This window comes from Paramormyrops kingsleyae, chromosome 15, assembly GCF_048594095.1.
Source record: "Paramormyrops kingsleyae isolate MSU_618 chromosome 15, PKINGS_0.4, whole genome shotgun sequence".
In the NCBI taxonomy this organism is placed as follows: Eukaryota; Metazoa; Chordata; class Actinopteri; order Osteoglossiformes; family Mormyridae; genus Paramormyrops; species Paramormyrops kingsleyae.
Genome location: NC_132811.1, coordinates 2,844,825 through 2,871,535, shown reverse-complemented (window position 1 = coordinate 2,871,535; position 26,711 = coordinate 2,844,825). Strand labels below are relative to the sequence as shown.

General features: G+C 42.9%; 1 protein-coding gene across 10 annotated transcripts in view; it reads left to right on the top strand.

Moving 5' to 3' along the window:
- LOC111860396 (disks large homolog 1-like) overlaps positions 1–26,711 on the top strand; it is a 135,736-nt gene that overhangs the window by 689 nt on the left and 108,336 nt on the right. For 9 of the 10 annotated variants that reach the window (XM_072699497.1, XM_072699495.1, XM_072699492.1 and 6 more), the window contains exons 2-3: positions 386–517; positions 13,137–13,303. In XM_072699497.1, the coding sequence (XP_072555598.1) occupies positions 386–517; positions 13,137–13,303 (299 nt within the window). Of the gene's footprint in view, positions 1–385; positions 518–13,136; positions 13,304–21,453; positions 21,980–26,711 lie in introns of those variants that run through there. The other variant, XM_072699501.1, reaches the window with a different exon arrangement.

Below are 26,711 nucleotides of genomic sequence, written 5' to 3'. Positions count from 1 at the left end.
TGTTTTGCCACGTCCACTGGAAATGTTACTTTGTGTAGCCTTAAGGTCACTACGGAGCGAAATACGCCTGACCACGAGTGGGCATGATGTGAATGAACAACTGAATAACATTTATTTATTATAAAGTCCATGAATATCGTTGAAGTTTCAATAAATTACAGTTTGACAGCGGATGACGTTGAAACTTGCATCTGTTGCACGAAATACCTGCACCTCAGAGTGTCAAAATGAAATTGGTTGAGTAACAGCATTTCGCCTTGACCAGTGCATAATGACATGATCTAAACTGACTTTTGGAGTGTCAGCAGTTGGCGTTGACCTGTGTATTATAAGCCTATGCAGACTGTCTTCTGGAACGTGAGCAGTTTGCTGTGCTCCCGTGCAGACACCCAGCGCGCGCTGCTGCTCCTGGAGGAGTACCGCGCGAAGTTGAGCCGCACCACGGACCAGCAGCTCCGCCAGTCCATCGAGAGGGTCATCGGCGTTTTTCAGAGCAACCTCTTCCAGGCTCTCCTCGGTAAATTAATGCCAATTTCCATTTCCTTGCTTTTCGCGCACTCTTTAGTTTGTCAGTGCATTTCTGATCACTTCTGTTTCAAAGTGAGTTAATTTTATGAAGTAGACTTTTGGATCTTTTTTAAAATCCTAACTTCGTGCAGTAACAATAGCTGCCTGGAAATGCCGAGCTTCTGGTTTCTGCACTGTCTGCATGTCCGGTTACGTGGCTCCAAGCTCTTTATTAGCGAGGTATCCTGGGGGGTCACATACGTATGCGGACTGGCTGGGGGTCCCTAATGAGGGCTTTCACAACCATTGAAGCAGATAACTATTTTTGGTGTAGGAATTTGCTCTGTAACACTTTATAATATCAAATTCCTTTCTTATAAAGTCTCATGAGATTCATTTGAGTCAGATAATTACATGATCAATCTTTCTCTGATTACTTTTTGGCTACTGGTAAAACACTTTTTATTTTTATTGTGTTCAGTTGCATTAATAATTTAAATTGATCCAAAGCAGATTGTTTTTTTTTGTGCGCTTTATTTTGGTTTGTCTCGGTGCTTAATTAGCTACAAAGTGAGTATTGCATGGAGACTTAGAGAAATAATTGGAAGTAATCATTTAATTTACTTTTTCTATTTTAACCAAGACAAGCTGGTTGTTGCTGGTGTGATGTCAGGGGATGTCGATTAATGAGCATTGTATGCTGACAGGCTGCTTTGATATTTCGGTTGCGCTTGTACAGCATCCATAACTCTATAGCTCATAAATAATCAGGTGTAAGCATAAGACAGCTTTGTCTATATATGACGCAGTCATTTCTGTTTTTCTTGAGTTGTTCTTTTGGGGTCCATCCATTTTTAATGACTGCTTATCCAGTGCTGTACGTGTTTTTGGTGACGTGGCTCGAATCCAAAGAAGTTCTGAGAAAACGACCCATTTATTCCCGGACAGAACGCATGTCTGCTCTGCATTGCTGACAAACACGCTCAGACGGATCTGTGTACCTGTTCATTCAGACGTCAGAGACTAAAGCCCAGTTTCCAGTCACCAGAGGACCCTGTCTTTGGGCTGTGCGACAAAACATTCAACAGAAATTTGCACTCTTTACTGTCTGTGTTTAAAATCCCAAAATGCTTTATATATTCCTGTAGATAAATAAATGTTTTTGCTGTTATCACTTTGTTTGAATTCTAATATTTTTATATAAACTTAAAATCCAGTAAAACTGTTTTTTTTCTTCATTTATACCAAATTTATGCTACTCTTTTCACTGGCTGCTGGTTGAAAGCCTTCTGCTACTTTATATTGCGGCTTTTGTTATGTATCAGGAAAATGTTCCTCTGCTCTGTATACTACTGTAAGCCGGTCACACTCCTTTATTATACATAAATGATTCTCAAGTCAGTTCTCTCACCTGGACACTGTCGTGCTAATCAGCTTAATATCAATCCCTTTAAAACCTGGAAAAAAAGATAATGGTGAAGAATTGCAGTTCATAGTATGCTGATCTGTGGCTGGACCTTATTTCTCATTGATCATGTTTTGTTGAACTCTCTAATAACGGAAGCGTCTCCGAATATTCTTACTCGTGCTGCTTTTTCCTCTCTGTCTGATATTGATGTGAACTGTGCCTCTTTATAAGCAAGGATGGCTGAAGCGACAGGGTTGTGCAGAAGTAATTAAAATTAGCTGCTAGTGTAACTGGAAATTGAAATCCGTTTCTCAGTTATGCATTTAATTGTTTTCTCATTGGAATGCTGGAAAATCCTCTTAGAAGGGGTATGAATTAACGAGGTTCTAAAAGAAACTTCTAATTTTATGGCGTATACAATTATAATTGCTGAAATATATAATTGCTGAAATTACAGTAATTATACTTCACTATACCAACCGCATCATGTACTCTGTAGTTCAGATAAATAGGGTGCGCGAGTACAACAAAAGGGCTAAAAATATTAATAGAGGATGAGAGCCAAACAAATACAAATCTGTCAAACTATGTTAGATGCTTTTAATAGTAACCGATTTTGCATGGGTGTTCTATTGTATCCAGTCTATGCTTTGATTATACTGTGCAGTATTAACTAAATTGTCTGAGAATGTTTGAAATGTAATGGATAGTCAATCATGCTAATTAGTTAACATTTAATTATGTTGTAATACTAAGACGGTGGCATGTTGGCACTGTGGGGAACCTCACATTGGGAAGTTCCGTCTTGCACCTGCCTTGTATGGAGTTTGCATGTTCTTTCCGTGTGTATGGGCTTCCTCCGGGTCTGCGGTTTCCTCTGCCAGTCCAGCGACGGGCTGTTAGGTGAATTTGTGTCCCTGAATTACCCATAGAGTATAATAGTGTGTGTGGTTGTGTCCCGCCCACAGCGCACTCCTGTCTTATTCTGTCTTGGATTGGCTCCATCGCCCCTTGTGACCCTTTACAGCATAACCAGTTAATGGATGATAATGCTAGGGTTGTAAAGGGGTGGAAAGTTTCCAGAAACTTTCCATTTCATGGGAAGTTTAGCTGGGGAATTTTGGAAATATTCCAAGTTGGAAACTTTCCATGGGAATTAGTGGGAATATATGGGAATTAACTGGAAAATTGCCAAAATTTTGCAACCCTAGATAATACCAGCAAGTAAGATTTTTTTGGTCATCCATTCATCTCCCATATCTGCTTATCTAATGCAGGGTGGCAGTTATGCAGGTTAATTTTTACGATACGTGATAATTTTAATATTTGGTCTGCGTGCATGTCCAAGTTGGAAGAAGGAGAACCAGAATAAGCTGGAAATCTTTTTCTCCCCAAATACAGGCTGAGGACCCCACAGCACATTCTGTACTAAAAGTGTGGTTCTTACTTGCACATTAATGTCAGTTTTGGCAGACTGCTGCTTTTCACTTTTTTATGACTCTGCTTGCAGTTCCAGTATCATTCTCTCAAGCTGCAGGAGTGTCAGTAGAGTCTAATGAAATTATTCTAACCCAAATGTTAAGGAAGGTCCTGTATCTGGCTAGACGAGTACTTGTGTTTTTGTGTGCTCTTTCATCCTATAATCCATGTTGAGGAAGGAGGATTCACTCAGCATTTTATTTTTAAGATATGCGTCCGAAAGATAATTAACTGGAGTTCCTTCTCCTGACATGAACCCTCTGTTAACTCGCATTGCCTTTTTAAGGAGAGTTTTTGAATTGCATGGTCTTCTTGGATGTTCAGCGCTGAGTCTCTCCTTGTTTTCCTTCAGCCAGCGTGAGATGATTCTGCTGACGTGCACGGCGTATCTGTACCTGCTGTTCACGGTTCCTGGCTGCTGCTCGAGCCCCACAATCCTTAGCGGCATTGTGTTAGCTTTGCACTGAGCAGTACAGAGCTCCGTATGCAGACCCCGGCGAAGAGGGCGCCGGTGCACGCGAACCTCAGCTTGCGAGCAGCTCTTTGCATGCAGTTGAAATCACTCATACGAGTTCATATGGAGTTTTATTCAATTGTAAGTTCGCAGACGTACTTAGAGGTGACCTGTGACTACACTTGCACTCTAAGCCGTAGCAAAGAGGTAGACAAAGACGGATGTAGCCATTTTCCTTCTCCTGTTTCACCTCTCTGGCCTTGAGCTTCCGGTGGTTCGTGCTCATTTGTTGTCCTGGAGTTTGCACATTCTCCCTGTGCTTTTACGGTTCAACAACGGCCATTCCAGTTTCTTCCTGCAAAAACACAGATTTCGAGCATTGCTAGAGGGTAAAGAAATGGACGATCTTATATGGTTTTTCAGTCTGTGTAAGCGGACCGGGGGGGGGGGGGGGGGCGTGTTAGCGCTTGTTATATGGCTGCTGTGTTCTCACCCCAGCTTAAAGGCTTATTAGTGCCATGGTGGGTTTCCCGTCCCTGAATTTCCTGCTGGGTGGCGACTGCTAAAGTGGAGGTGAGGAGACGGACCAGGCAGCGCAGGCTCCGGCCCTCCGACTCCACTCCCCCAGCCCAGGTTCCTCCGTTATTGCACTAAAGATAATGTTACGCTACGGTAATGATATCTGTGCACTTCGTCCTGTCGGGGAACGTGTCTCGGGGGGGATAGCTTTTCACGCGGAGATGGCTTATCTGTCCGCTCTGTTCTCATCCAGCCTGGGCTCACGCGCTGCTCATTCGATTATACCTCAGAAAGCGCGAGGCTCGACTCGCCAGCTGAAGGTGTAATTGGATGAACCGCATATCGGATTAGAACGGGCCTGAGAAATGCGTTTAGATCTGAGGAGCTGTGGGCCTCACCCACTGTTTTGGGGCTGGGGGGGGATTACAGCCTCGTTCCATTTCCTTCTTCACTTAGCCTTAAGTGCTGGGAACTCTTCTCTGTATCCACTCTTCTAAATGAAATAGTCATTATTGAAATGACATTAGAATTATTTCTGCTGTTTGTCGGACTCTGCTACTAGTGATGTCACCTTTGCTGGTGGTGGGGGTCTGTGTTTTGCATGAATGGGGGTTTAAGCACTGAGTCCTCTGGCTTCACATGACTGTCTTTCAAATGCAATTCTGTCTCGTTCCTGCTTTAAAGTGCTTGTTTGTGTGTCTTCCTTGCACCTCTGTGTATAAATGAAGGTGCGTTTTACCTTTTGAGTTTATAGGTTGACATTGCCGCCATTTTGTCTGCATTGTATCCCAGAATGGCAAACCAGTCAAACCAAGCAACTGTAGGCGTAAAATTACAGTACAGCTCTAGTTTGTCAAAAAGGGCTCCCTTGATTATTGAATTTACTTGTTTTGTTCGTAACGTGGCTACCAAAATGCTTGCTTTGTGTATTGCGCATTTTTCACTTTGAGGACGTCTGTAACGCGTCTGTTGTCATGCTGTGCTCACTGTGCTGTGTTTATATGAACAGGGGCTCTGTGGTTCCTAGTTTGGACTGAAAGAGGCTCTGGTGCTGGATCGGTCAATCACACAACATCACCCACTGGTTGCCAGGTGATCAAAGACTCGGTTAGTCCCGGGCCGATATGGAAGATCGGGGCTGATCCAGAATTTTTTAATTGATCAGTATCGGCTACCACAGCCTGACCCAAAGCCCGATCAAATTAATTTACATCAGCTGTGCAGATTTGTAAGGTTCCATCACACACTACAATAAGCCTAAGGAACAATAGCAGCCGTGTGGAAATTCTTTAGAGTGGAATCTCAAAGTAGCCCAACTGCTACCTTTGGACACGTGGTAGCAACAGAGCGTCATATGATACAACGAATACAATCAGGCACTTACAGAAACATCAAAGGATGAATACTGTGAAATGGCTTATCCAGACGAAGAATGCACCAATGCCTACTGTATGTCCATGTATATTTCAATATTTATTAAAGATCAGATCGGGACTCAGAATCAGCGGATATAAATGCTGAATGGGTCGGAGTGGGGTACCAGAAAAGTAGACTGGAACATCCCTCGTGCTGATTGTGTTGCCCCAGTTGCTCATACAAACAAACATTTCCTCCCTTTTACGCTCTATCCTCCTCATTTCCGGCAATCTTCAGACTTAAGACACCAACTGGTCCCTACTGCAGGGCCAGCATTTCAGGGTCAGAGGTCAGGCTGGTTTTCAGTCAGCTGAGCATTTAATTCCAGCTTACTGAGCTTCTGTCTGAATGATCAGATTCAATTTGAATTTAAACTATGTTCTTTTAATTTGTTATAAAAAAAATTGAATTAAGTAAAAGATCTTTCCTGCATATTTTCCTTAATAAAAACATTTGGTTATTAAAAATAATGGTGAATTATCCCGTATTCCCCACTTAATTCAGGTTTCACTAGGAATTAAATGTTAGTTTGTTTACTGTTTAAAATGTTTACTGAGGCCAAACAAACCGGTAGTATTTTTGTTTTCGTGTTTACATGTACTTGCCGGTAACCATAAACTGGAACAATAACAGAAGTTTTATTAGACGTAAATTGTGTTCATTTAAGCAGCCAACCGCTAATGCAGACCTACGTCCCCCTGACCATGTGACCACATCACTGACCCTTATTGGCCAGTGTTAATAGTTTGCATGAGGAGGGCTAATATAGGAGACTCTTACTGAAGATATTGGAGGGGGGAGAATCCTCTGAGGCGTCAGTCACCTGGCTATGAGACGGTGTTTCTATAACGTGGTATGAGTATCCATGATGTGTTTCTATAACGTGGTATGAGTATCCATGATGTGTTTCTATAACGTGGTATGAGTATCCATGATGTGTTTCTATAACGTGGTATGAGTATCCATGATGTGTTTCTATAACGTGGTATGAGTATCCATGATGTGTTTCTATAACGTGGTATGAGTATCCATGATGTGTTTCTATAACGTGGTATGAGTATCCATGATGTGTTTCTATAACGTGGTATGAGTATCCATGATGTGTTTCTATAACGTGGTATGAGTATCCATGATGTGTTTCTATAACGTGGTATGAGTATCCATGATGTGTTTCTATAACGTGGTATGAGTATCCATGATGTGTTTCTATAACGTGGTATGAGTATCCATGATGTGTTTCTATAACGTGGTATGAGTATCCATGATGTGTTTCTATAACGTGGTATGAGTATCCATGACGACCCTGAAGCTCGCGCTCTGCTGCTGTTCCTCCAGCGTGATCCGGCGTGTCTGCAGTGCTACTGAGATCAGCCACAGTATGGTACACAGTCCAGCGTATACAGTAGCCCCATTTAGAGTATGCCAGGCTAAGTCAGGTAAGGAGGTACTGATTAATAAATGGCTGAGCTTGAGAGGGCCCTGCCTTGCATTCCTTGGCTCATTGGCCCCTAAACTACAGGGCACATGGCCGAGGGCTTTACTGACAATCGCTCTTTCATTTGTTTTCAGTTTCCAGTGATTCGCTGGCATGGTCCCGATTGTAAACATGCACGTGGGAAGGAGTTTGTGGAGGATTGGGGCAGACCGTCAGCCGTAAGATGCTTCTGGGGGCGTTTATCTGATGTTTGTGAGGGGACAGTAAATTAGGAAGCTTGCCGTATGGATATGAAATGCCGAGGATTTCGGGAACAGAGCTAAAAGGGCCTTTTCTTTTGTACAGCGTCAGTACTGGGAGTCTGGCAATTTGGGCCTCATTTTAACACTGAGAGCTGATTGGAGGTAACTGGAGAATGTTGCCAACATAATAGAGCTTTTTGCTTGTGCAACTATAAAGTCATCACCCACTAGGTGTTGTGTGTGTCTTTTTCTTTTAATTGGAGTGTTTGTTCTTTGAGATAATTGAAGGGTTAGGGTTAAGTGTGAATTCTCTGAGAATATCAGCTGTTCAGTTTGCCATGAATTCTTTTCTAGGCAAATATAATTAATTAATTTTTTATATGAACTGGCAAGCTTGCAGTGGTTTATGCTTTAATTTTGGCTTTTGTGTCTGCAAGAATGTTTTGATTTTTAGCTGGTGCTTTGATGAACTGCCGCTTTAGATCACACACGATGCGCGTTAGACTCGTTAATGGCCTGCCAGTCAGAGTACCTTCTGGTACCTTCTCTCTGCAGTTTAAGGCTGAGATCTGCTTAGGATGATGTTTATTTTAGAGCAGTGTGTTTGTCACTGTCTTATAACCATGGATACTGACAGTCTTTGTACTGCTGTGGAAAAAAAAATTTCAAATGACTAAAGAAGAAAAATCTGCCCCAGTTATGGTTGCACAGGAGCTGCAGTCCGAAAGGATGTCAGTAGGCGTGGTGATGCAGGTTCGATCTCTGTCAGGGCCACACCTCCATGGGTGCAGAACATGCCAATTGTCCAGCCCAGCTGGTGTCATCAGGGGCAGCTTCATCCTTCACGTTCAGCATTAATTACTGTCAGTCCAGCTATTCCGTTTGATACAGACGCTCTGCCAGTTAACCAGCTTCCCGAAATGCCACAAGATGTGTCATGAGCTAAGCCATTAATATGAAATTTTATTTTTTTTGCTTGTTATGTATATGAAAATTAAATGTCTAAAAGATTTACCACACATAGCAGAAAGTGGCAGACAGTGACTTTAGCAGCAATGACATAATCTAGTTATTCATTAATAATGTGATTTTGGTTGAGGGGGGCAGGTGGGGAGGGTTGGTTATATTTAGTAACATGCCATGATATTGACATTATACAGGCTTGCTGTAGGTAAATTAGCAGTTTGGGCTGAATACGTTTTTGTCCCAGAGAAGCAAATCTGTGATTAGTAACTCTTTTTATTAGTAACTTATTTTTAAGTAGGCTACTTTGTATTTAAATCCCAGTAAAGTACATATACTCTATGCTACAGGTATGATCCCAAATGCACTATTGTGTGTCATTGTACTCACAGTGATGGACAAACCTGTGAAGCAGGGTGTGACACAGCAAGGTGTCACTCTTACAAGCATGGCTCCGGAATACGAGATCCCCGTGTCACCCCATGCTTACGGTGTAGATTACAGTGTACGCGTGTGACAGTTAAACAGTCAAGGCAGGTAACCAATGAATCACTAGCGGGTTCGCTTGCCAGGTAAACGGAGATTACTGGCCAAGGAAAGAATGGAAAAAATAACGAATCACAAACAAAATGATACTGGTGAACGAGTTGAGAGGAATTTTCTGCCTGTTCATTGTAATTAGCCTCCATTGGTTTATGTTTGTTGACAGCAGGGCTGAAAGAGTGAGATGTCTGAATGTGTAATAGGGACATTTGACATTTCCCCTCCCCTCATTGGACTCCTGGGCTGGTTAGTGCTGGTTCACAGGCCTGTTCATGGGTTAACGCCTGTATATTATATATAAGGATGTCCTCAGGAAGACCTTTAAGCTCATGAAATGCTTTTTTATTTTATTTTTTTAAGTGTTAAAAAAAAAATGCACTATTGATGCATTTTGAGCAGGGGGGCTTGGTGCCGCTGTGGCTCAGCAGACAGCAGTGTTGCCTCATGCCTCCTGGGTTGGGTTTGAATCCCACCTCCACTCTGCACGTGTGCAGTTTGCATATCCTCTCTTTGTGCAGTTTCTAAATTGCGCATGGTGTGCGTGTGTGCATGCGTGTGTGCATGCGTGTGTGCATGCGTGTGTGCATGCGTGTGTGCATGCGTGTGTGCATGCGTGTGTGCATGCACGCAATGGATGGGCATCTTACCCCTAATCTATGCCCTATATTGTCCCACCTGTGGGATAAGTGGTTAAATTAGATAATGGGACATTGTGTAGCTGTGGGTTGGGAATCAGAAGGTTGCAGGTTCAAATCCCGTGTTTGGCCGAATGATGCCACTCTTGGGCCCTTAACCCCAATTCTTCCAGGGACTGACTGACTGCTTTCTGGATTGTGTATCACATTGGATTAAAGTGAATAAAGAAATAAATTAAGATGGATGAATGGAAGATGTATTCATAGTGTGTACATTAAAAACTGTAATTCATTATTACTTCATTAATTAATTTCAGTCCAGCTATTTAGTTTTACAAATATGCAGTTTTGTAAAACATGTACAGCAAAAAACATTTTGTAATTTCTGCAGCTGTATTACCATGTTCGTGAGGATGAATATCAAAGCGTCTCTTTGAAAACGCGCTCTGCCTGCGCGGGGGGGAGCGGAGAACGCGGTGCCACAGCTGTGGGGCCCCTGGAAAGGCGCACGGCTCCTTTTTTAATCGCGCGTAAGAGGTGTGTCGGTGCCCACAGGAGCTCTTTCATCCTTCCTGGGCGGGGATACTTTTATCCCGAATGACGCACCTGTGAGCTACACAGAGGGACGAGAGAAGACGCCGCCTCTCCGCTTGGAAGAGCGGTGGCCTCTGCTGCAGTTCAAAGGCTGGGGGTGACACAACAAGCAGGACATCTTACTGTCTGTATTATCACAAGGCCCACGCTCATTTCTGCTTGCATCTGTGCAGTTTTACTCTGCTTGAGGCTGTTTATATTTTATCTCACACATCAGTGCCACAACAAGCTCAGCCCTACCCTTGAATCTGGACCCTCTTCTACCTGCCTGTACATGGACACATATCCATCCATCCATCCATCCGTCTGTCCTTCCATCTCCTGTACCCGCTTGTCCTATTCAGGGCTCTGGGGGGTTTGGACATAGAGGCTACACCTGTGGTAAAAGTTACATTTTGATAAAAAATGTCCATCAGAATTCGTTGTGGCATAGGCCATTGCCTTGTACGCTTGTCCATTTTATTACAAAACTGGCAGCTGTGGGTCATTTTTTGTGTAACTATGGTTACAATTACAGGTTGGATTATGAACCTTTGGCTGCATTTTGGGATTGGAATCAACATTTTAATGCAATTGTTCATTTGCTGTTAAAGTAGCATGTTGAATAACTGTTTCATAATAGCCTTGAAAAATTCTTAACTCTGTTCAAAACCGTACCATAAATTGAAACCGCCGGTGTTCTGTTTGGCTGCAACTTGTCTCTTTGCTGTAACATGGATGCCTTTGAAAGCTTAATCCTCTAGCTGCTAGCACTACTGGCAGAACTTAAGAGTCTCAGTGGAAAAGATCATAACTGATTAAGGGTGTCGGAGGGCTTCAGATGGACACGCCACTGATCAGCAGGACACCAAGAAAACCGGGTTAGAATCCTGCAGGAGTTAGGTGAACCTGTGCAGGCACATTCATTGGCTGGAAGAAGGTTATCAGAAATACACATATTATGCTCTCTCTCAATTCGTGACAATTCGATGACAATTCGTCAGCGGTCTTCTTTGCATATTTAGTCTTTGCAGTGCACTGAGTAATGCCATAATTAGCTAACTGTCTGGTAACAGTAATCACTTGTGGAGTTAGTGGGTTGTAATTAGCTGTTAAAATTGCATCAATATTATATGGTACCCAAACTGGGTAACGTTATTTTACAATGCAATCTACATCTATCGGGAGAGTTTGCTGATAAATCTTTCCTTTCAAAGGTGCTACTACTTTCAAGCTCGTTTCAAGCTCATTACTTCCATCTACTGGCGCGAGTGCGCAGTGCAGCCTGTTTTCTAATTAATGCGCGGCTCGGCGAAGATACGGCGCGTTGATTTGATTAAAGACCCGATATCTTTATGTATACACATGTACATGTTTTGTGTGATTATATAAAATGGATAATAGCTTAAGGGGCCTCAAAGTTTCTTGTTTTTATTCTCAGGCCCAGTTCATTTTGCGTGTGCATCACGCGGACGTTCAGGGTGCTGCTGTACTTCATGGCAATCATGCTGTCTGTGTCATACAGGTATTAGCCAGTGACATGCTAATGAGGTTTCGTCACTGACGAATTTGAAGGAATCTGATTGTTTTTTGTTTCTGTGCTTTGCTCTGACCTGAGGCGGGCCAAGCATAAATTAAACTTTTATTATCCACGCCAGCTGAGACTGCTGCCTTCAGCCAGCTTGCTCTCCAGTGGTCACCACAGTGGTATTTTAGTTGTCCCTATTTTTTGATCAGGCATCTTAATTAACAGTAAAATTGCCACAAACTTCTTGCTGAGCTTGCTGAGCTAACCATTCGCAAGTCTTCAATAGTTTGATCTGAATATTTCCAGGGTTTCCATTCCTGATTTTCTTTGATTTTGGGCAAATGAGGTCTTGGTTCCAGATGACGGAAACATGGTGATCTCAGTACCGGTCCATGAATAATTTAGCTCCACCCTTCTGTGTCTCAGTGGTGTCATTCTGGAGCAGCGTGGCCTGAAGTCAGTCTGGTTTTTGGGTTACACTGATTCGCACGTATCTGCTGTTCTGTCCAGTGCCTTGATGTAATGGCTGCTGCAGTGTTTTGTTTCGTCCTGTTTGCTCTTTGGGATGATATTGCTGGGCAGGAGGCCGCCCCCCCCCTCTGGGAATGTTCCTCAGCACCCAGCTTGGGTGCACGCTGCCCATTCGCCGACAGCTCCTCAGCTTTTCTGCTCCTAAACGACCCCCTGCCGACCTCCGCCTCCCCGAGAGACCTCGCCTTACACATTCGGGCCTTCCTCAGAAGCTTTCAGATTGGGGCCCATTTCAGATGCTTTTTAAAATCTGGCCCAAACAAGGTCAATGTGATGAGCGGCCAAACTGAAACCGGACTGGTTCCCTCTTCATGTGTTTTCTCTGATTGGCTGCTTTGTCTTTCAAGCCCTACCCCCCCCCCCCCCCTTTTAAAATGCACACAACCTCACCTCACCTCCACTGTGTGCTTTGATTTCTTCCTGCTGTCAAAAGGTGCCTGAGGTCCAAGGCATCCTGTGTCCCCTCACATGTCTCTGCATCAGTGGCAGAACTTTACGTGAAAGTAGTTTAATATGTGCATCTTAAGTCACTAATAATATAAAACTAAACCCTCTGGCCGACTGGTTTAAAAATGTTTGCGTACCTTTGCTTTTAATGAACATGTTTTGAGGTGTCTGCAGAGAATTCACACATCACCTTCCTGCCTTGCATGGGAATTGTATTTCTTCATTGGTAATGGCAATTGAAACAACTACAAATCGTCATTGTTTTTCAAGCAGTGAAATTGGTTTGTAAGATAACATTTTGAAATAGCAGAAAAGCTCTGACCTATGAAATGACGTGTCCTAATTATATTTATTTTTGGTAAAAATACATTTCGTTCTCATCTCTCTTTTCGCCAGGTGTGAAATTATCTCTCATTAATTTGATCGTTGAGCCATTCCTTCCCTTTTGTGTTGCAGACATCCATGAATTCTACGAGGTGACATTACTGGACAGCCAGAAGGTCGCAGGGTCCAGTAAAACCAGTGCCCTCTCAGCCCCAGGCAACCTGTGGGACTTTTCCAGCCTTTCCAGCACCACTGGGACCTCAGAGACACTGCCCAGCAGTCTGAGCCCTAGCTTGGAGGTAGGTAATATTACAGGTCCGAACTCACTGGCTCTGTAGTCGTCAGTAACTCGAATCTGGAGCCTAGTGGAACACTTTCCAGATGTGACTTGCTAATTGATTCTGGAGCCTAATGGAACGCTTTCCAGATGTGACTTGCTAATTGATTCTGGAGGCTAGTGGAACACTTTCCAGATATGACTTGCTAATTGATTCTGGAGCCTAGTGGAATGCTTTCCAGATGTGACTTGCTAATTGATTGGCTGCCAGGCTGTTGCTCCTTTTAGTCTTATGACTTTTATTCAAGTATTTTAAAAATATTAATATTTCATGATGCATCGATCATAGCATGATGGATCTGTGTACCTAATTATACTCATTAATACCTAAGTTAACTTATAGTTTGGTCTTAGCTTGTTGCTCTGTGTAGAATTTTGCTGAAAGTCAATGGTTTCAAATGTTTTTTTAAGTAATTTTATATTTATTATACTATATATTTTATAGTGGTTTTAGTGGTGTGGGTCATAGCTTGGAGACATTTATTGATCATAGACTGGTACTTAACAGTGTAATATGTAGATATTTTAAATGCAGTAAATACATTAATTGTGTCCTGCTTAAACAAGACAGTGTTATGACAAAGTGGCTGAAGGCTTATGAGGGTATAGTGGTGAATCAGCCCTTCTAGGGGCAGTAGAGATGCCTTTCTATGCAGTGTGTGTGTGTGTGTGTGTGTGTAGGGTAGGGGTGGGCAATATGAGCTAAAATTATCATGGTATTTTTCACTTATAGGACGGTGACAGTATTGTATCACAGCATTACCTTTTTCCAAGTTTTGGGAGGAGTAGCATGCCCTGTCCCTTTATGTAAGCAAACTATTTTGATAATTTAAATATATTGATAATTGATGATTCCAAAGTATATGGAATGTATCATTTTCAGTTGGGACACATGGGGCAGTATGAACAGAATTTATTATGCAAATAGCCTGAAGATCTTGATATTAACTTTTATGCTCTACAACAAAACTAAAATGACCAGTTCTGCTGTACAAAAAGAACACTTTTATGGTCGCATGGTAGCTGTGAGCTAAATTGTGTCAGGGAACACAAACACACGCAAATGAAAGCATGAAGGCACACATTTGACAAACGGACAGTGCAGAGACTGCAGACATCCCAGCTCTCCCGGAAGTTCCGGGATTCTCACGCATGTTGACAGCGACTCCCTGATGCCCGCAAATTATATACAATATCCCGGACATTTGTTTTTCCAGAGCAAGAGCACATGTGAGATAGAGTAAAGACTCTCGAGCTTATCTAGAATCTTAGGAGGACAGCGGGCGTCACGGGAGACTCCCGGAACTTCCCGAATAGCTGGGATGTCTGTACACTAAATGTTTGCTCCATTTCGGATGATTTAAAACCTACCCAGTTCCAAATAACAGAGGTGCCCTCTCCTGTTTTGGAAGGAGAGTCTCGTTGTCGGCTGGTTTCAACATTCCACTCCTGTCTTTTGTTATTCCTTTTTCTCAGCCTTTCTTAACTTTATTAGCCATTACCGAGCTGAACATGCTACTTTTGGCATGACGTCACCACGCGTTAATTGGGCAGCTGAGCCTTTTACCACGTGCGTTGCGTGAAGGCAGCGGCGCATATATATGCTGATTTAGTGAATATGTTTACCTTTTAATTTGCTAATATATATATGTAACCATGTTATTTTTAATGTGTATAATAACACAATCTTTTTTTTGAATTCGTTAATTTGCTGTCAGGACACCGGTGTCAGAGTGCGTTTAATGGAAAATTCACACAAGTTAGATCAACCGGTTGGTGTACTATTTAAGGAGAAGCCGGGAAACTGAAGCTTTGAAGAAAATAAAATGCTTTTTTTATATAAATAGGCTGTTCTCTAATTAGGCTGTTGACGTCTCGCGGTGTTAACGGTATAGTTCAGTCCAAGTCGTGGCGCAGACTTACACCGTTAATGACTATGGCGCTGGCGTGCCGCTAGCTGTCTGCGCTGGATGCTCAGCACAGACAAACTGCCGTCCTCACTTTTCACTTTGTCTGGCAGATGCCGGTCTGTTCTTCTCATCCTCTGCCGTTCAAGACTAAAAAAATATGATGCAGTGCTATAGGTGGCTGCTGCGTGAAACAATTTGCTTTGGCAGATGGAGAAGCTGAGCTGTAGCTCGCGCAGTGTAATGTTCAGCACGCGCCTGCCTTATTTAATCTGATCTAAGGTAGGGTGACCAGATAATCCATGTCAGGGAGGACACTTTGAGCTACTTCAGGTTTTACAAACTACTTTCAAATTGAAAGGCTCCTGTGCTCGGCTAATTAGTTCAGCTCTTCTTGTGCTTTGACTGGTTTATTTCCTTGACTGAAAGACTCATCCAGCTGTTTCACATTAACATTAGTGACACATGCATGATTATAGGAGACTGTGCTCAACCAGTGAACTCAGTGCTCAAGTGAAATCCAGGTCCGTTTAATTGAAATGGTAATTTACAATTCCTGTCCTAGCTCAGTGTCCTCCCTGACATGGATTATCTGGTCACCCTAATCTAAGGTGTTTCATGGTGTCGAGGCAAATCCCTTGCTGACATTTCAGTAATCTGCTTCCTTGCATCTTTCAGACTATTTTGCAACACGCTCTGTGTTTCAGTACCATTACTTTGTACTGAATCAACACAGAGATTTATAAACAAGCGGCTTTTCATGGTTTTCTCATGCCATCATAAATTCGTGAATGAGGAAAAAAAAAAAACTCATGGGAATCCCACCAGATGGAGTGGTAATGGAGGCCTTTGCTGGCCTGTGCGATGATGCTTATTCTGCGGAGAGCCTTGATGTGAGTGACTGATTGAGCCCTGGAATGCTTCTAACCAGTCGGACAGAGAAAGCATGCATGCACTTACATTATCATTTAGATACTTAGCAGATGCTTTTCTCTAAAGCGACATCCAAGCGAGCCATGCAGCACATTGCAAATATCCATGCTGTCAAGGAAACGACTAGGCTGAGCTTCCAGTGAATGCCCAGGTAGAACTGTAAGCAGTTTTGGAGCAGGAGCTACACAACAGCTACACAATAGCTACTTCACAACAACTTCACACATAACTATTATCAAAGTAAGAACCTAATAAGACTTGTCAGGGCTCTAAGTGCACATGAGCATTCAAAGAACAATCTGGCCAGTAGAGGAATTGGTCTTGAGGAGCATTTTGTTGGATATGGGAGCCTGCGAGACGACACCTTGAACTTGATGTGAGCGCCAACAGACACACGTTTCATGCTGGCAGTTCACGCCATGCACACGCCACGTACACGCCACACACATGCCACACAGGCTTAAATCTACAAGATTGGGAGAGCGCTGTTATGTGCTCAGTAATGGACAGTTGGTTACCCCTGGGTTACTAGCAGAGCTTGATGGAGACAGTGATCTGACGGGAGGAGCTGTAATTCATGTGTGCTGCCTGGGTTTGCACCCTCCAGCGTTGTGTTGTTAGTGCAATGCTCTGTAACTTTAATGTGAACCAGGAGAATCCACCCTTCACTGGATGTCTTATGTTGATGAAGCTTTGATGAATTTGTTTGGGAGTATGAATCTCCCATGAACTTTATTCTTATGAAATGAAGTACTGGTAAAACAGTGTTTCTGATTACCTGTCAGTTGTAAGTCCAAGTTTGTTCTGTTTTAATTGTAAAGCTTCTTCTTGCAGCACATCCTGGACAGAGATGTAATCTGTGCATAGCGAACCTCTTTGTCACCACCTGATTTATAGGATACCATAAATTATTGAATATAGAAATTGCAGGTGTTTGAAATATTTCTTTATTCTTCACTAAGAAAAAAGTATAACAATATGTACTTTTGCTTGTCACTGGGGTTTGTACCCTTGTAATTGTACCTTTTAAGGTACAGACATGAACCTCCCAAAGGTAGAAACAGCATTAATGTACCTCAGAGTCCATTTCTGTACCTTAAAAGGCAGAGTTACCTGCAGTTAAGGGTTGGATTGGCAGACCCTTGAGAGTGTAGCCCCAGTGACAAGCAAAAGTACAAATTTTTATCCTTTTTTCTGAGTGTTCATGGTTTAATAGAAAGTGTTGAATTTGCTAATAACTGTGTTTTAAGGCAGCGTTCTGGAAAGCAACGAAGATAATTTAAAAATAAGCCATTGAAGGTTTCCATAGAGTGCGCACAATGAATGCTGAAGGTGAATAACAAGTTTGGCCAGAAAAACCAGATACTCTGATACTCTCCGTCTTGAGCCAGTGTGATTGAAATCAGCTCCCTGCCGCAGATTAGTGTGTAACATCATGTCCTCATTAGCTGCTGAAGAGCGGTAAGCCTGCAGTCAGGCACTATGGAGACTAAATGGCTTAATGGTGTGCACTGGTATGACTGGTGCACTATGTATAGCTTGAAATTCGTGCACACATTCCAAATGGTTACTGTTGGTATAATCATTCGGTGATGATTAATCACCATACATTAGAAAATTAGAACTGCAGTATTTTGTCTGTTTTGAAAATTACGACAATCTGTCATTTTATTCATGTCTGTGAATCATGCCTTTAAACTAATCCTTTCAATGTTTCAATTTGATGTAATTATTGTAACTATGGGTACTACTTTATGTGTTTGGTGGAAATAGGTTTTTAATTTATTTTGAACTGGTCACTTTTTAAAAGGTATGAGAAATGTCTTCTTTTTTTTTTAACTCACCATTCTGTATGCTTGAACCATGCCATTCACCTGCCTGTCACTGTTAATGGACCACATGTTCCTCTCTTCACACTCATTAATTGGCTGAATCTTCAGCAGGCTCTGATTACTGACATGTTTTGCAAGTCCTTCACAGGCTGACTGCTGCATTTATACCTGCTTCAAGCCATCATGCATTAGACATTATTCTCTTTATTTGCCTAATATTATTTAAGACCAAAGTTAGTTCCAAATGGTGGTAAATGGATAGATGTGGGCTCCGACTGACAGGTTTTGGAAGTCCGGTAGAGCGTCACACACAGGTGCGGCTCTTCAGATTCAGGTCATTTGCTGCATTATTCAAAGCACCGTCAGCACATGGGGACAGGAAAGCCAAAAGCCCTCTTTGTCAGTGACCACTTACATTCCTGTTAACCAGGTCCTCGAAAGCAAAGGGGCTACTCACCGCCTTCCAAACACAGCTAACGCTGAACAATGCTCTTTTAGTAACCATTCGGTCCAGCATTGTCTGTTTTGAAGAGATATTCTCTATTGGACTATTTTAATCATGTGTAGTGAACGATTGTTCCATTGAAGAGTGGTCTTCACTATTAAATATTTCATACGGGGAATCTTCATGTATAAAAGTAGCGAAAAAAATGTTACATTTCCACTAACTTGTGATTTCATCATCAAGGCCCACAAATGAGCATTTTCTAACGTCGAACATCTTTGTTTAAGGTGTGGACCAGACTTGTTGGTCCAACTCGTCCCGCAGATGCTTGACGTCTACGTGGCCGTCCACGTGATACAACAGAAAATGTGATTCTTTGGCCCAGGTGATCATTCCATTGTTCTGAGGTCCAGTTCTTTCGCTTTTGTGCCCATTGTAGGCACTTTGGATGCCGGCCAGGGGTCAGCATGGGCACTCTGGGTGCCCGTGGCTAAGCAGCCCCCTGTGGCAGGGCTCCATGTTCTGTGTCATGACATAACTCCCATAGCCAGCACTACAATCACCTGTAACCTGTAGCCCGTCTTTTGGTTTGTACCAGACAAGATATCATTCACCTCTTGCATCAGCGAGTCTCTGAGCATCTCGCAAACCTGGCCTTCTTGGAGATGCTCTGACCCAGTTGTCTGGCCATAGTTATCTTGCCCTTATCAAAGTCACTCAGATCTTTAGCCCCTGCCCATTTCTTTTGTATTCAATGCCAGCTACAAGTACTGAATGTTGTCTTACCATCTATCACAAACCTTGATATAATGTTTTTTTTTTGTTGTTGCAAGATTACAGTGTTATTCACGTCACATGAGGGTGCTCGTAATGCTTTGGCTCTTCAGTGTATATATACCTGGGTGTGGGACTTTAAAATACAGGAACACGTTTCAAATGCATAGTCAATGTTCTATGTGCTTCATGACATAATGAGATGAGAAATATTTAACACTTTATATTAATATTTATATTAATATTTAAACTTTTGAACATGTTTTCCGTGCCATATTTTTTTAGCATATACTAGACTGCTTCATTAAGGTTTTCTATTGAACAACTCAAAAGACTATAATCCATCAATGCCAAACATCGCTTTAATATTTTTCCAAATATGACAGAAATTACAGATGCTATGTAACTCCTGTTTGCCTTAAACTGCATAAAAGATGAAAACAAACTTCCAGATTTGTGTTGCGAAATGAAAAATTCATGCAAAAATATATAAATTGCAAATGAATCTGTTCATATTTTCCCTCTTCCCTTGATTTGGTTCCCTCTCCCGAAACCACAGACCCCTTCTACTGGGGATTTAAGGTGTGCTTCATCTGTAACGGCATGTTCGTGTACCAGTTATATACTGGTTGAATGCGGTCTGCAGAACTGCCCCAATTTGACTGCTGTTTCACATTCCCTCTGATAGTAGTGTAAGATTCTTCGGGCTCCGTGGTTCCTGTAGGGAGTCTCCACATGCTGCAGATGGAAGATGTCTACGATGTCCTTTTAATTTGAAAGGAGTTTGACGTTTAACATCTGAACCCTCTTCAGCAGGCAGAAGCATTCCTCTACGTATCACTTTGGCAGTATATCAGCTAAATGCATGTACTGTATACCGTGGTCCTTTGACCTGACAAGGACATAAAGTTAAAGAAAAAGGGTTAGTCGAAAAGTTAGCTGAATGGAGATCTCCTGCAGATTATAAACACTGGTGTGATATTTCTGTTTTATATTATGAAATTACACTAACAGCGTATTTCATTTATGAACTAGTTAGCAAACCTCCCATTAGATTATCTGATGGAGGTATTTATTACAAATTCACGTCGCAAATGGACTTTTTGCTTAAATGCTGTGATGGTTTTATGAGTCCTGTGTAACTCGAAGTTCTGTCACAGAAGTCTGCGGTTTGCTTCTTTGTTGGAGTGAGAGGAAATCATCCTTGTGCAAAACCTAGAATCCACATAAAGTTTTTTACACGTGGGTTTGGAACAAAGTCAATAGTTCTGGAATCTCTTTAGCTGATTGATTAATGTGCAGTTTAAATTTTAATGATAAAATCTGGTTAAAGGTAGAATTGTTGCCTCAAACCTCCAGGTTAGGTAACTGGAATCCTGCCTCTGCTCTCTGTGTGTGGAATTTGCATGTTTCCCCATGTCATGCAGGTCAGCCCAAACATATGCAGTTAGGCTAATTTGCCTCTCTGAGTTGCCTGTTGAGTACGAGTGTGCTGGTGTGTAAGACCTCCACCAGAAAAAATCCTATGTTACGTCAATATACTTGGCAAAAATATTGATTCTGATCAGTAGGCCAAATTCATAAACAGAATTTTAGAAGGAACATTTTAGCTGCATTTAAAAATGTACTCGTGTCTGAGTATCCAAGAAGCTCGGAACACATAAACAATGTTTTGTACGATAAGGACACACGGAAAGAAAAATTAACTATATGAATCTAACACTTGCTAGTATTTTATGTCTCTTGTTGGTATGAGTGAAATTTGTGGGAAAACTGAGTTAAATTAGAAAACTGCCATAATATGGGCGCCGGGCTTCAGCTTGAGTATCTGTTTACAGCGGTAATAAATTAGGCATTTGTAGTAATTGGGAGCGCGCGAACTGTAAATCGCGTGAGCACGTGACTCGCACAGATGTGCGTCATTGACTTTAGCAGCCGTGCGATTTCTACAAATGAACCGTTTTTTTGAGCTTTATTATGTATGGCATCTGACGAAAGGTACAGTATGTTCTAATGAAACTATTGACGAAACAGAAAATAAGCATGTGTTACATTTACCCCATCGAAATAGTGTGAAGTTGCGGGGCCACCTCTTGTTCTTGGAGACCCCCAGCCGACGCGCCCACGTCTCCCCTCTGCCGAAGAATGGAATATTCCGCTTGTCAATAAAGTCAATGTGCTTATTTTTGTTGAAGGCAGACGGTGAGTGTTTCATTAGTAAGTTAGAAGAAAAACCTCGTATGCCTTCTTTAAAAATTTAAGCAGCTTTTTTTGGGACTAATTCATCCTGAAGCCCTTGACTTGGGTAACGGTACTTCAGAAGATGCGTCTGGTCGTTTCACATTGGTGCGCCGGCAAAGCGGTAACTGCGGGGCGGGTGAAAGCGCTGGGTTTGAGCTGAGCTGAGAAAAGCGAGCCACACGTGTCTGAATTAAAGTGGAAATGGCCGGCGCATCACATCCATGCGTGACTTTGAACAGTGTCTGACTACTGGAGTTAGTTGATGAAAGCGGAGCGGTACCCACCTTTATGCACCGGACTGCGCCGGCATCCTTGACCGAAGGATACCTGGCCGCTGGAGCTTCAGAGCACCAGCCTGACTTGATGCCAGTTGTTTGGATGTGGGATGAACGTTTGCTGAGGAAAGCAGCGGAACAGGAGTGAAGGGATCGCGATGAAACCCTGAGAGGTGTCGGGCTTCTGCAGCACTCGCAAGCATGGATTGTCTGTGCATTGTAACCACCAAGGTAAGACGGGGCATTTCCCCGAGCAGCGATGCAGGGATTGTGCATCAACCTCTGGCAATTATTACTTTACCATTTACTGCTGCTTAGCATCAACTACACAGACGGCGCTAACTTAATACGTCGATATAATTTTTTTTTTCCTGAAATTTTTCGAAACTGCCAAGCACTTCTTAGTTTTATTAGTAAATGTTACTTATTGAAAAGGAAATAACAATGGGCTATATTAGCCTCGATTTTTAAACGAGTCAGAAACCTCAATATCCACCCTTTGATGTCTTGAGTCGAGGTGTACAAGACGTAGTTGTGTGTTGGAGAAAATTTAATATTAACGAATTTAAGCAATTCCTTAACCTTAAATTCAACGCTTTACTTCACCCAATGTCAAAACAACCCTGTAAAACCCCAGTTTTCCCTTCTTTCATTCTAATTAATTAAAAAAGTCTATTCTTGGGACTGCCAGTTGTGAATTGGTAGTTCTATGTCACAAAAAGGTAAACAGTTTTCGGCCAAACTTCATCTCTTTCTCTTGATTTCTCTTGATTCTTTTCTTTCTGTTTGCGAGCTGTTTGATTTAGATACACTGTGCGGAGTATCCGCAATCGCGGCGGTGCTGTTGAGTGTTTCACGCGTAAGTGGGCGAACCCCCACTGACAACCACGCAGAGCCGTGGGAGCATGAATCAGAGTCCGGTACTCCTGCTAATTAGCCGCGTTCACTATCTGGTCTTTCGTGTAATTCAGCAGCAAGCCTCCTTTCTCTGCCCTGGAGCGAATTGCACATAGAAGGTATCGTGCAATAAAACCGATTATTACTTGCTGCGCTATTTCTCTATGCACCGCGGAGGGTCTGTCTTCCTGCATCCTCAGTGAACAACTGTTGATGGCAGTGCACTTAAGTCAAGCGTGTGCAGCAGAGGTGGGCGGTATGACTAAGATGGACATCGCGGCGTATGGGGTACTGAGCACCGTGCGAAAATGACAATATTTTGCACTTTTAAAGAAGGGCGTAATAATCCAGTTAAATGCATTATATAACAGCGTAATCTTTCAATGTGCAAGCGATGCTCTTAAAACTCTGAATGTTCTATTACATGCCGCCTGGGCTTGACATTTTGCACAGGTTTTTCTCAGAATATGTTAGTTATTCATTATTTCCCACACAAAGTAACATTTCTTTAGACAAATACGGAATACTTTCCATTTAAAATTATTGAAGTTCTTGTACATTTAAATCAGGTATCACTTACTGAGACACTGACATTCTTTTGTATTGTGAATTGCTGCCCTTGTCCTGCCAAGCTGTCGGAGCCCCTTGCTACAGTAGCTAAGGAAATGGCCTCACTGAGTTATACTTACTTTGGAGTTTGGACAGATCTCCAAGCAACGGTAATGCACATTCTATTTAAATTATGAATGAGTCTCATTAAAGTCTAATTGTTTCCCAGGAATTTTGTGACATGTTGACTCTTTTTTCGGAAAGAGCTCCCTGTTGTAGGTGCTACTTTAAAAAAAAAAATTCATTACCGATTTTTCTAAATGGGCAATCTTGTACCTCTGTGTTGTGAGTTATCAGTGAGTGAATAAATATCTTAAATTCTTCTGATGTGATACAGAGAGCCATCTCTGTCCTGCACGTGGCTTGAAGCAGGTTTCCGAGGCAGAGTTTAAAACCCCCCCCCCCCACTGACCAAAGGCCGTCTCGTGTCTTGTAGGCCACCAAGGCCTGTCACCTGGGCCAGCACCTCTACAGCTTGCTTGGGAGAATTGCGATGGTGGTGCAGGAGGTAGTGCTACCGTTCGGCAACCGGAGGGTTGCAGGTTCGAGCCCCGGGTCCTCCTGACTCCATCGAAGTGTCCTTGAGCAAGACACTGAACCCCAAATTGCTCCCGGTGAGCTGGTTGGCGCCTTGCATGGCAGCCTCCGCCACCGGTGTGTGAATGTGAGTGTGGATGGGTGAATGTGAGGCATAACTGTAAAGCGCTTTGGTACTCGTAAGAGTAGTAAAAAGCGCTATATAAATGCAGTCCATTTACCAGTCCATTTACCAATTTCAGGCTCCTGTAACAATACTTGAATAGTTCCTTAAATGCACATTGAGCTGTTGCTGGAAAGTTTTTTTTGTGTCATTGCACCTGACTATCTGACAACGTGGAACTGAGGAATCAGTTGCTGTCAAGCAAGCGAAGAATGGATGTGGAAAGGTGAACAGTGCCTGGGTCACGCCTGAGTGGTCTTGTATCCCATGGATGTTAATCAATTTGCTGCTCCACATCTGGAGAGTAATTCTGGGATCATCTGTTAATGCTGTAGATTAGCTGATTCAAATGTTAGTTGGGATATTAACATGTTGGCTTTATTTTACTGTTAGATAGGATCAACACTTTTATTGAAAATATGAGAAAGTACAATATTTTATTTGCCTTTAACAGGCATCTTTGTTGTTGACTTGGCAAACGGTTGTGCATTTGTGTTTTAATATAGTCCCTAAATTTTCCCCATTTTTGGAAATTGGTTTATGAAACTTGATTTAGTAAATTGTATACAGAGCACCCACTGTATTTCTGTCCGGTCTTTTCCCTCTGCCAACAATGAAATGAGTGACTTCCCTGAAGTTGGACCATAGCGGTTGTTATGTAGATTTTGCTGCTAGCTGTAAACGGCACCTTGTCTTTGCATCTGTGCATGAAACACTATTCTGTAGTTCATTTTCTTTGCAGCAGCACATTGAAGGGTTAATGCAGATTGTTCCCTCCTACCCGTCTTTTTATCTGAATGAAATTATGCCCCTGCTCCCTCGGCATAGAAATGCACCCATTACTGCAGTCCAGAGACTGTGCTGTGAATGAAGATTTTTTTTCTCTAACTGCATTGAAAAGCTGTTTTTATTTTTTTGAGTGTCGCGGCCATTAGGGTACCGTGTCACCAGTGACATGTTTTTGATTGGCTAGCATGTCACATGATGTCCTGTCTGACTTCATAGCTGCAGCTGAAGCTCATAACTGCTTCAGAAGGGAACCCCAAGCAGGCATCAAAGGGGGTGTCTGTCCGTTCCGTAAGCATCCTGGCCCTCAGTGTAGCTGTCTGGACCTCTTGGCTGTTTATTGACCTCTGCTTTGCATGTGGTGCTGTCCTTGTATTGGCTGTGTAGCCAGGTCACCTTGAAGCTCCATGAGCATGAAGTGACCTGGCCTTCAGAGCAGTTGGGGGGGGGGGGGGGGTACGGCCTAGGCATTCCCAACCTGCCAGCCAATCTTCAGTCACGTGACCTTTGCCCATAATTATTTTTGTCGTGGCCTGATGAAATATGTATGGTGTCACATAATCCCCCGTTGACACTCTGAAGATGCTGGTGAGTGAACGGCACTTGGCACACTGTGGTTCAGAGAGAGTCCAGTTTGGACCATCCAGCATGCAGTACGCCTGCAACGGGCCAGTGCGGGCTCCCCAGCATGCAGTACGCCTGCGACGGGCCAGTGCGGGCTCCCCAGCATGCAGTACGCCTGCGACGGGCCAGTGCGGGCTCCCCAGCATGCAGTACGCCTGCGACGGGCCAGTGCGGGCTCCCCAGCATGCAGTACGCCTGCGACGGGCCAGTGCGGGCTCCCCAGCATGCAGTACGTCTGCGACGGGCCAGTGCGGGCTCCCCAGCATGCAGTACGCCTGCGACAGGCCAGTGAGATCCCTTCACAGTACTCCTGCCACAGACTGGTGCAGGTCACCCAGCACGCAGTACGCCTGCGAAAGACCAGTGCGGACCCCTCATCGTGCAGTACGCCTGCAACCTGCTGTGCTTGTGGTCTCTGACATTTACAGCTTGATTTTTTTCCACATTCGTTTTATTTTATGCCTCAGGAGACACTATTGCTTTTGCTTTATTCCCTGTCTAAGAGTACAGGCAGGTCCTCTCTGGGATATGAAAACACAATCTACTGGTTCTATGTCAAATACTTGAACTTCTCTCTCCTCACCTCATGTACTAATGAAAGTCTTCAGTGTCGTATATTGTACAGGGGTGATGTGTGGCTCTGCAGGCTAGGACTGTGTCTGGCAGGGTGATGTCACCGTTGGGCCCTTGAGTGAGGCCCTTAACCCCACTTTCTCCAGGCACGTTGTCTTGTCCTGCTCTCTGATCCTCACTTGCATGTTGCTTTTGACAAAAGCATCTTCTAAATAAATAAATAAAATGTATTGCGGTGGATTTTCATTGGCTGTGTGTCACGACTGCAGAGAGGACTGACGCCACAGCAGCGAGACCCCGGCTGTCCTGTGTTGGCCTCGCTCTGGCACTAGGACACTTTGGTATTTGGCCATGCCTCTAGTGAATAGTAGGTCAGCAGATTGGTTGCGATATCTGTACACATTAGTCTTTTGAAAAATGAACTGCAAAACACAAGCAAAGTCCCTAAAAACATTACTGTTTGGCACAAAAATCCTGACAACAGTAGCAATAATAATGATGGATAATAACACATTGTCTTTATGGTCTGTCCTTTGCGTTACTGGCTCCCTTGGAATAGTCTTTCCTGCGCCAGTGGAAAACGTTCAAATTGCGTGCATTTAAAAAATAAAATAAAGTAAAACGTCATGGATTTTCATGACTGCAGAGCGGTGAGTTAGTCATTTATTAATTACATTTTGACATAGTTAGAAATTGTTTAACGAAATCCCTCTGGGAAGGCTGATTTATTAATTAGATTTTGCGACTAAAAATGTTGATTATGGGAGGGAGCAG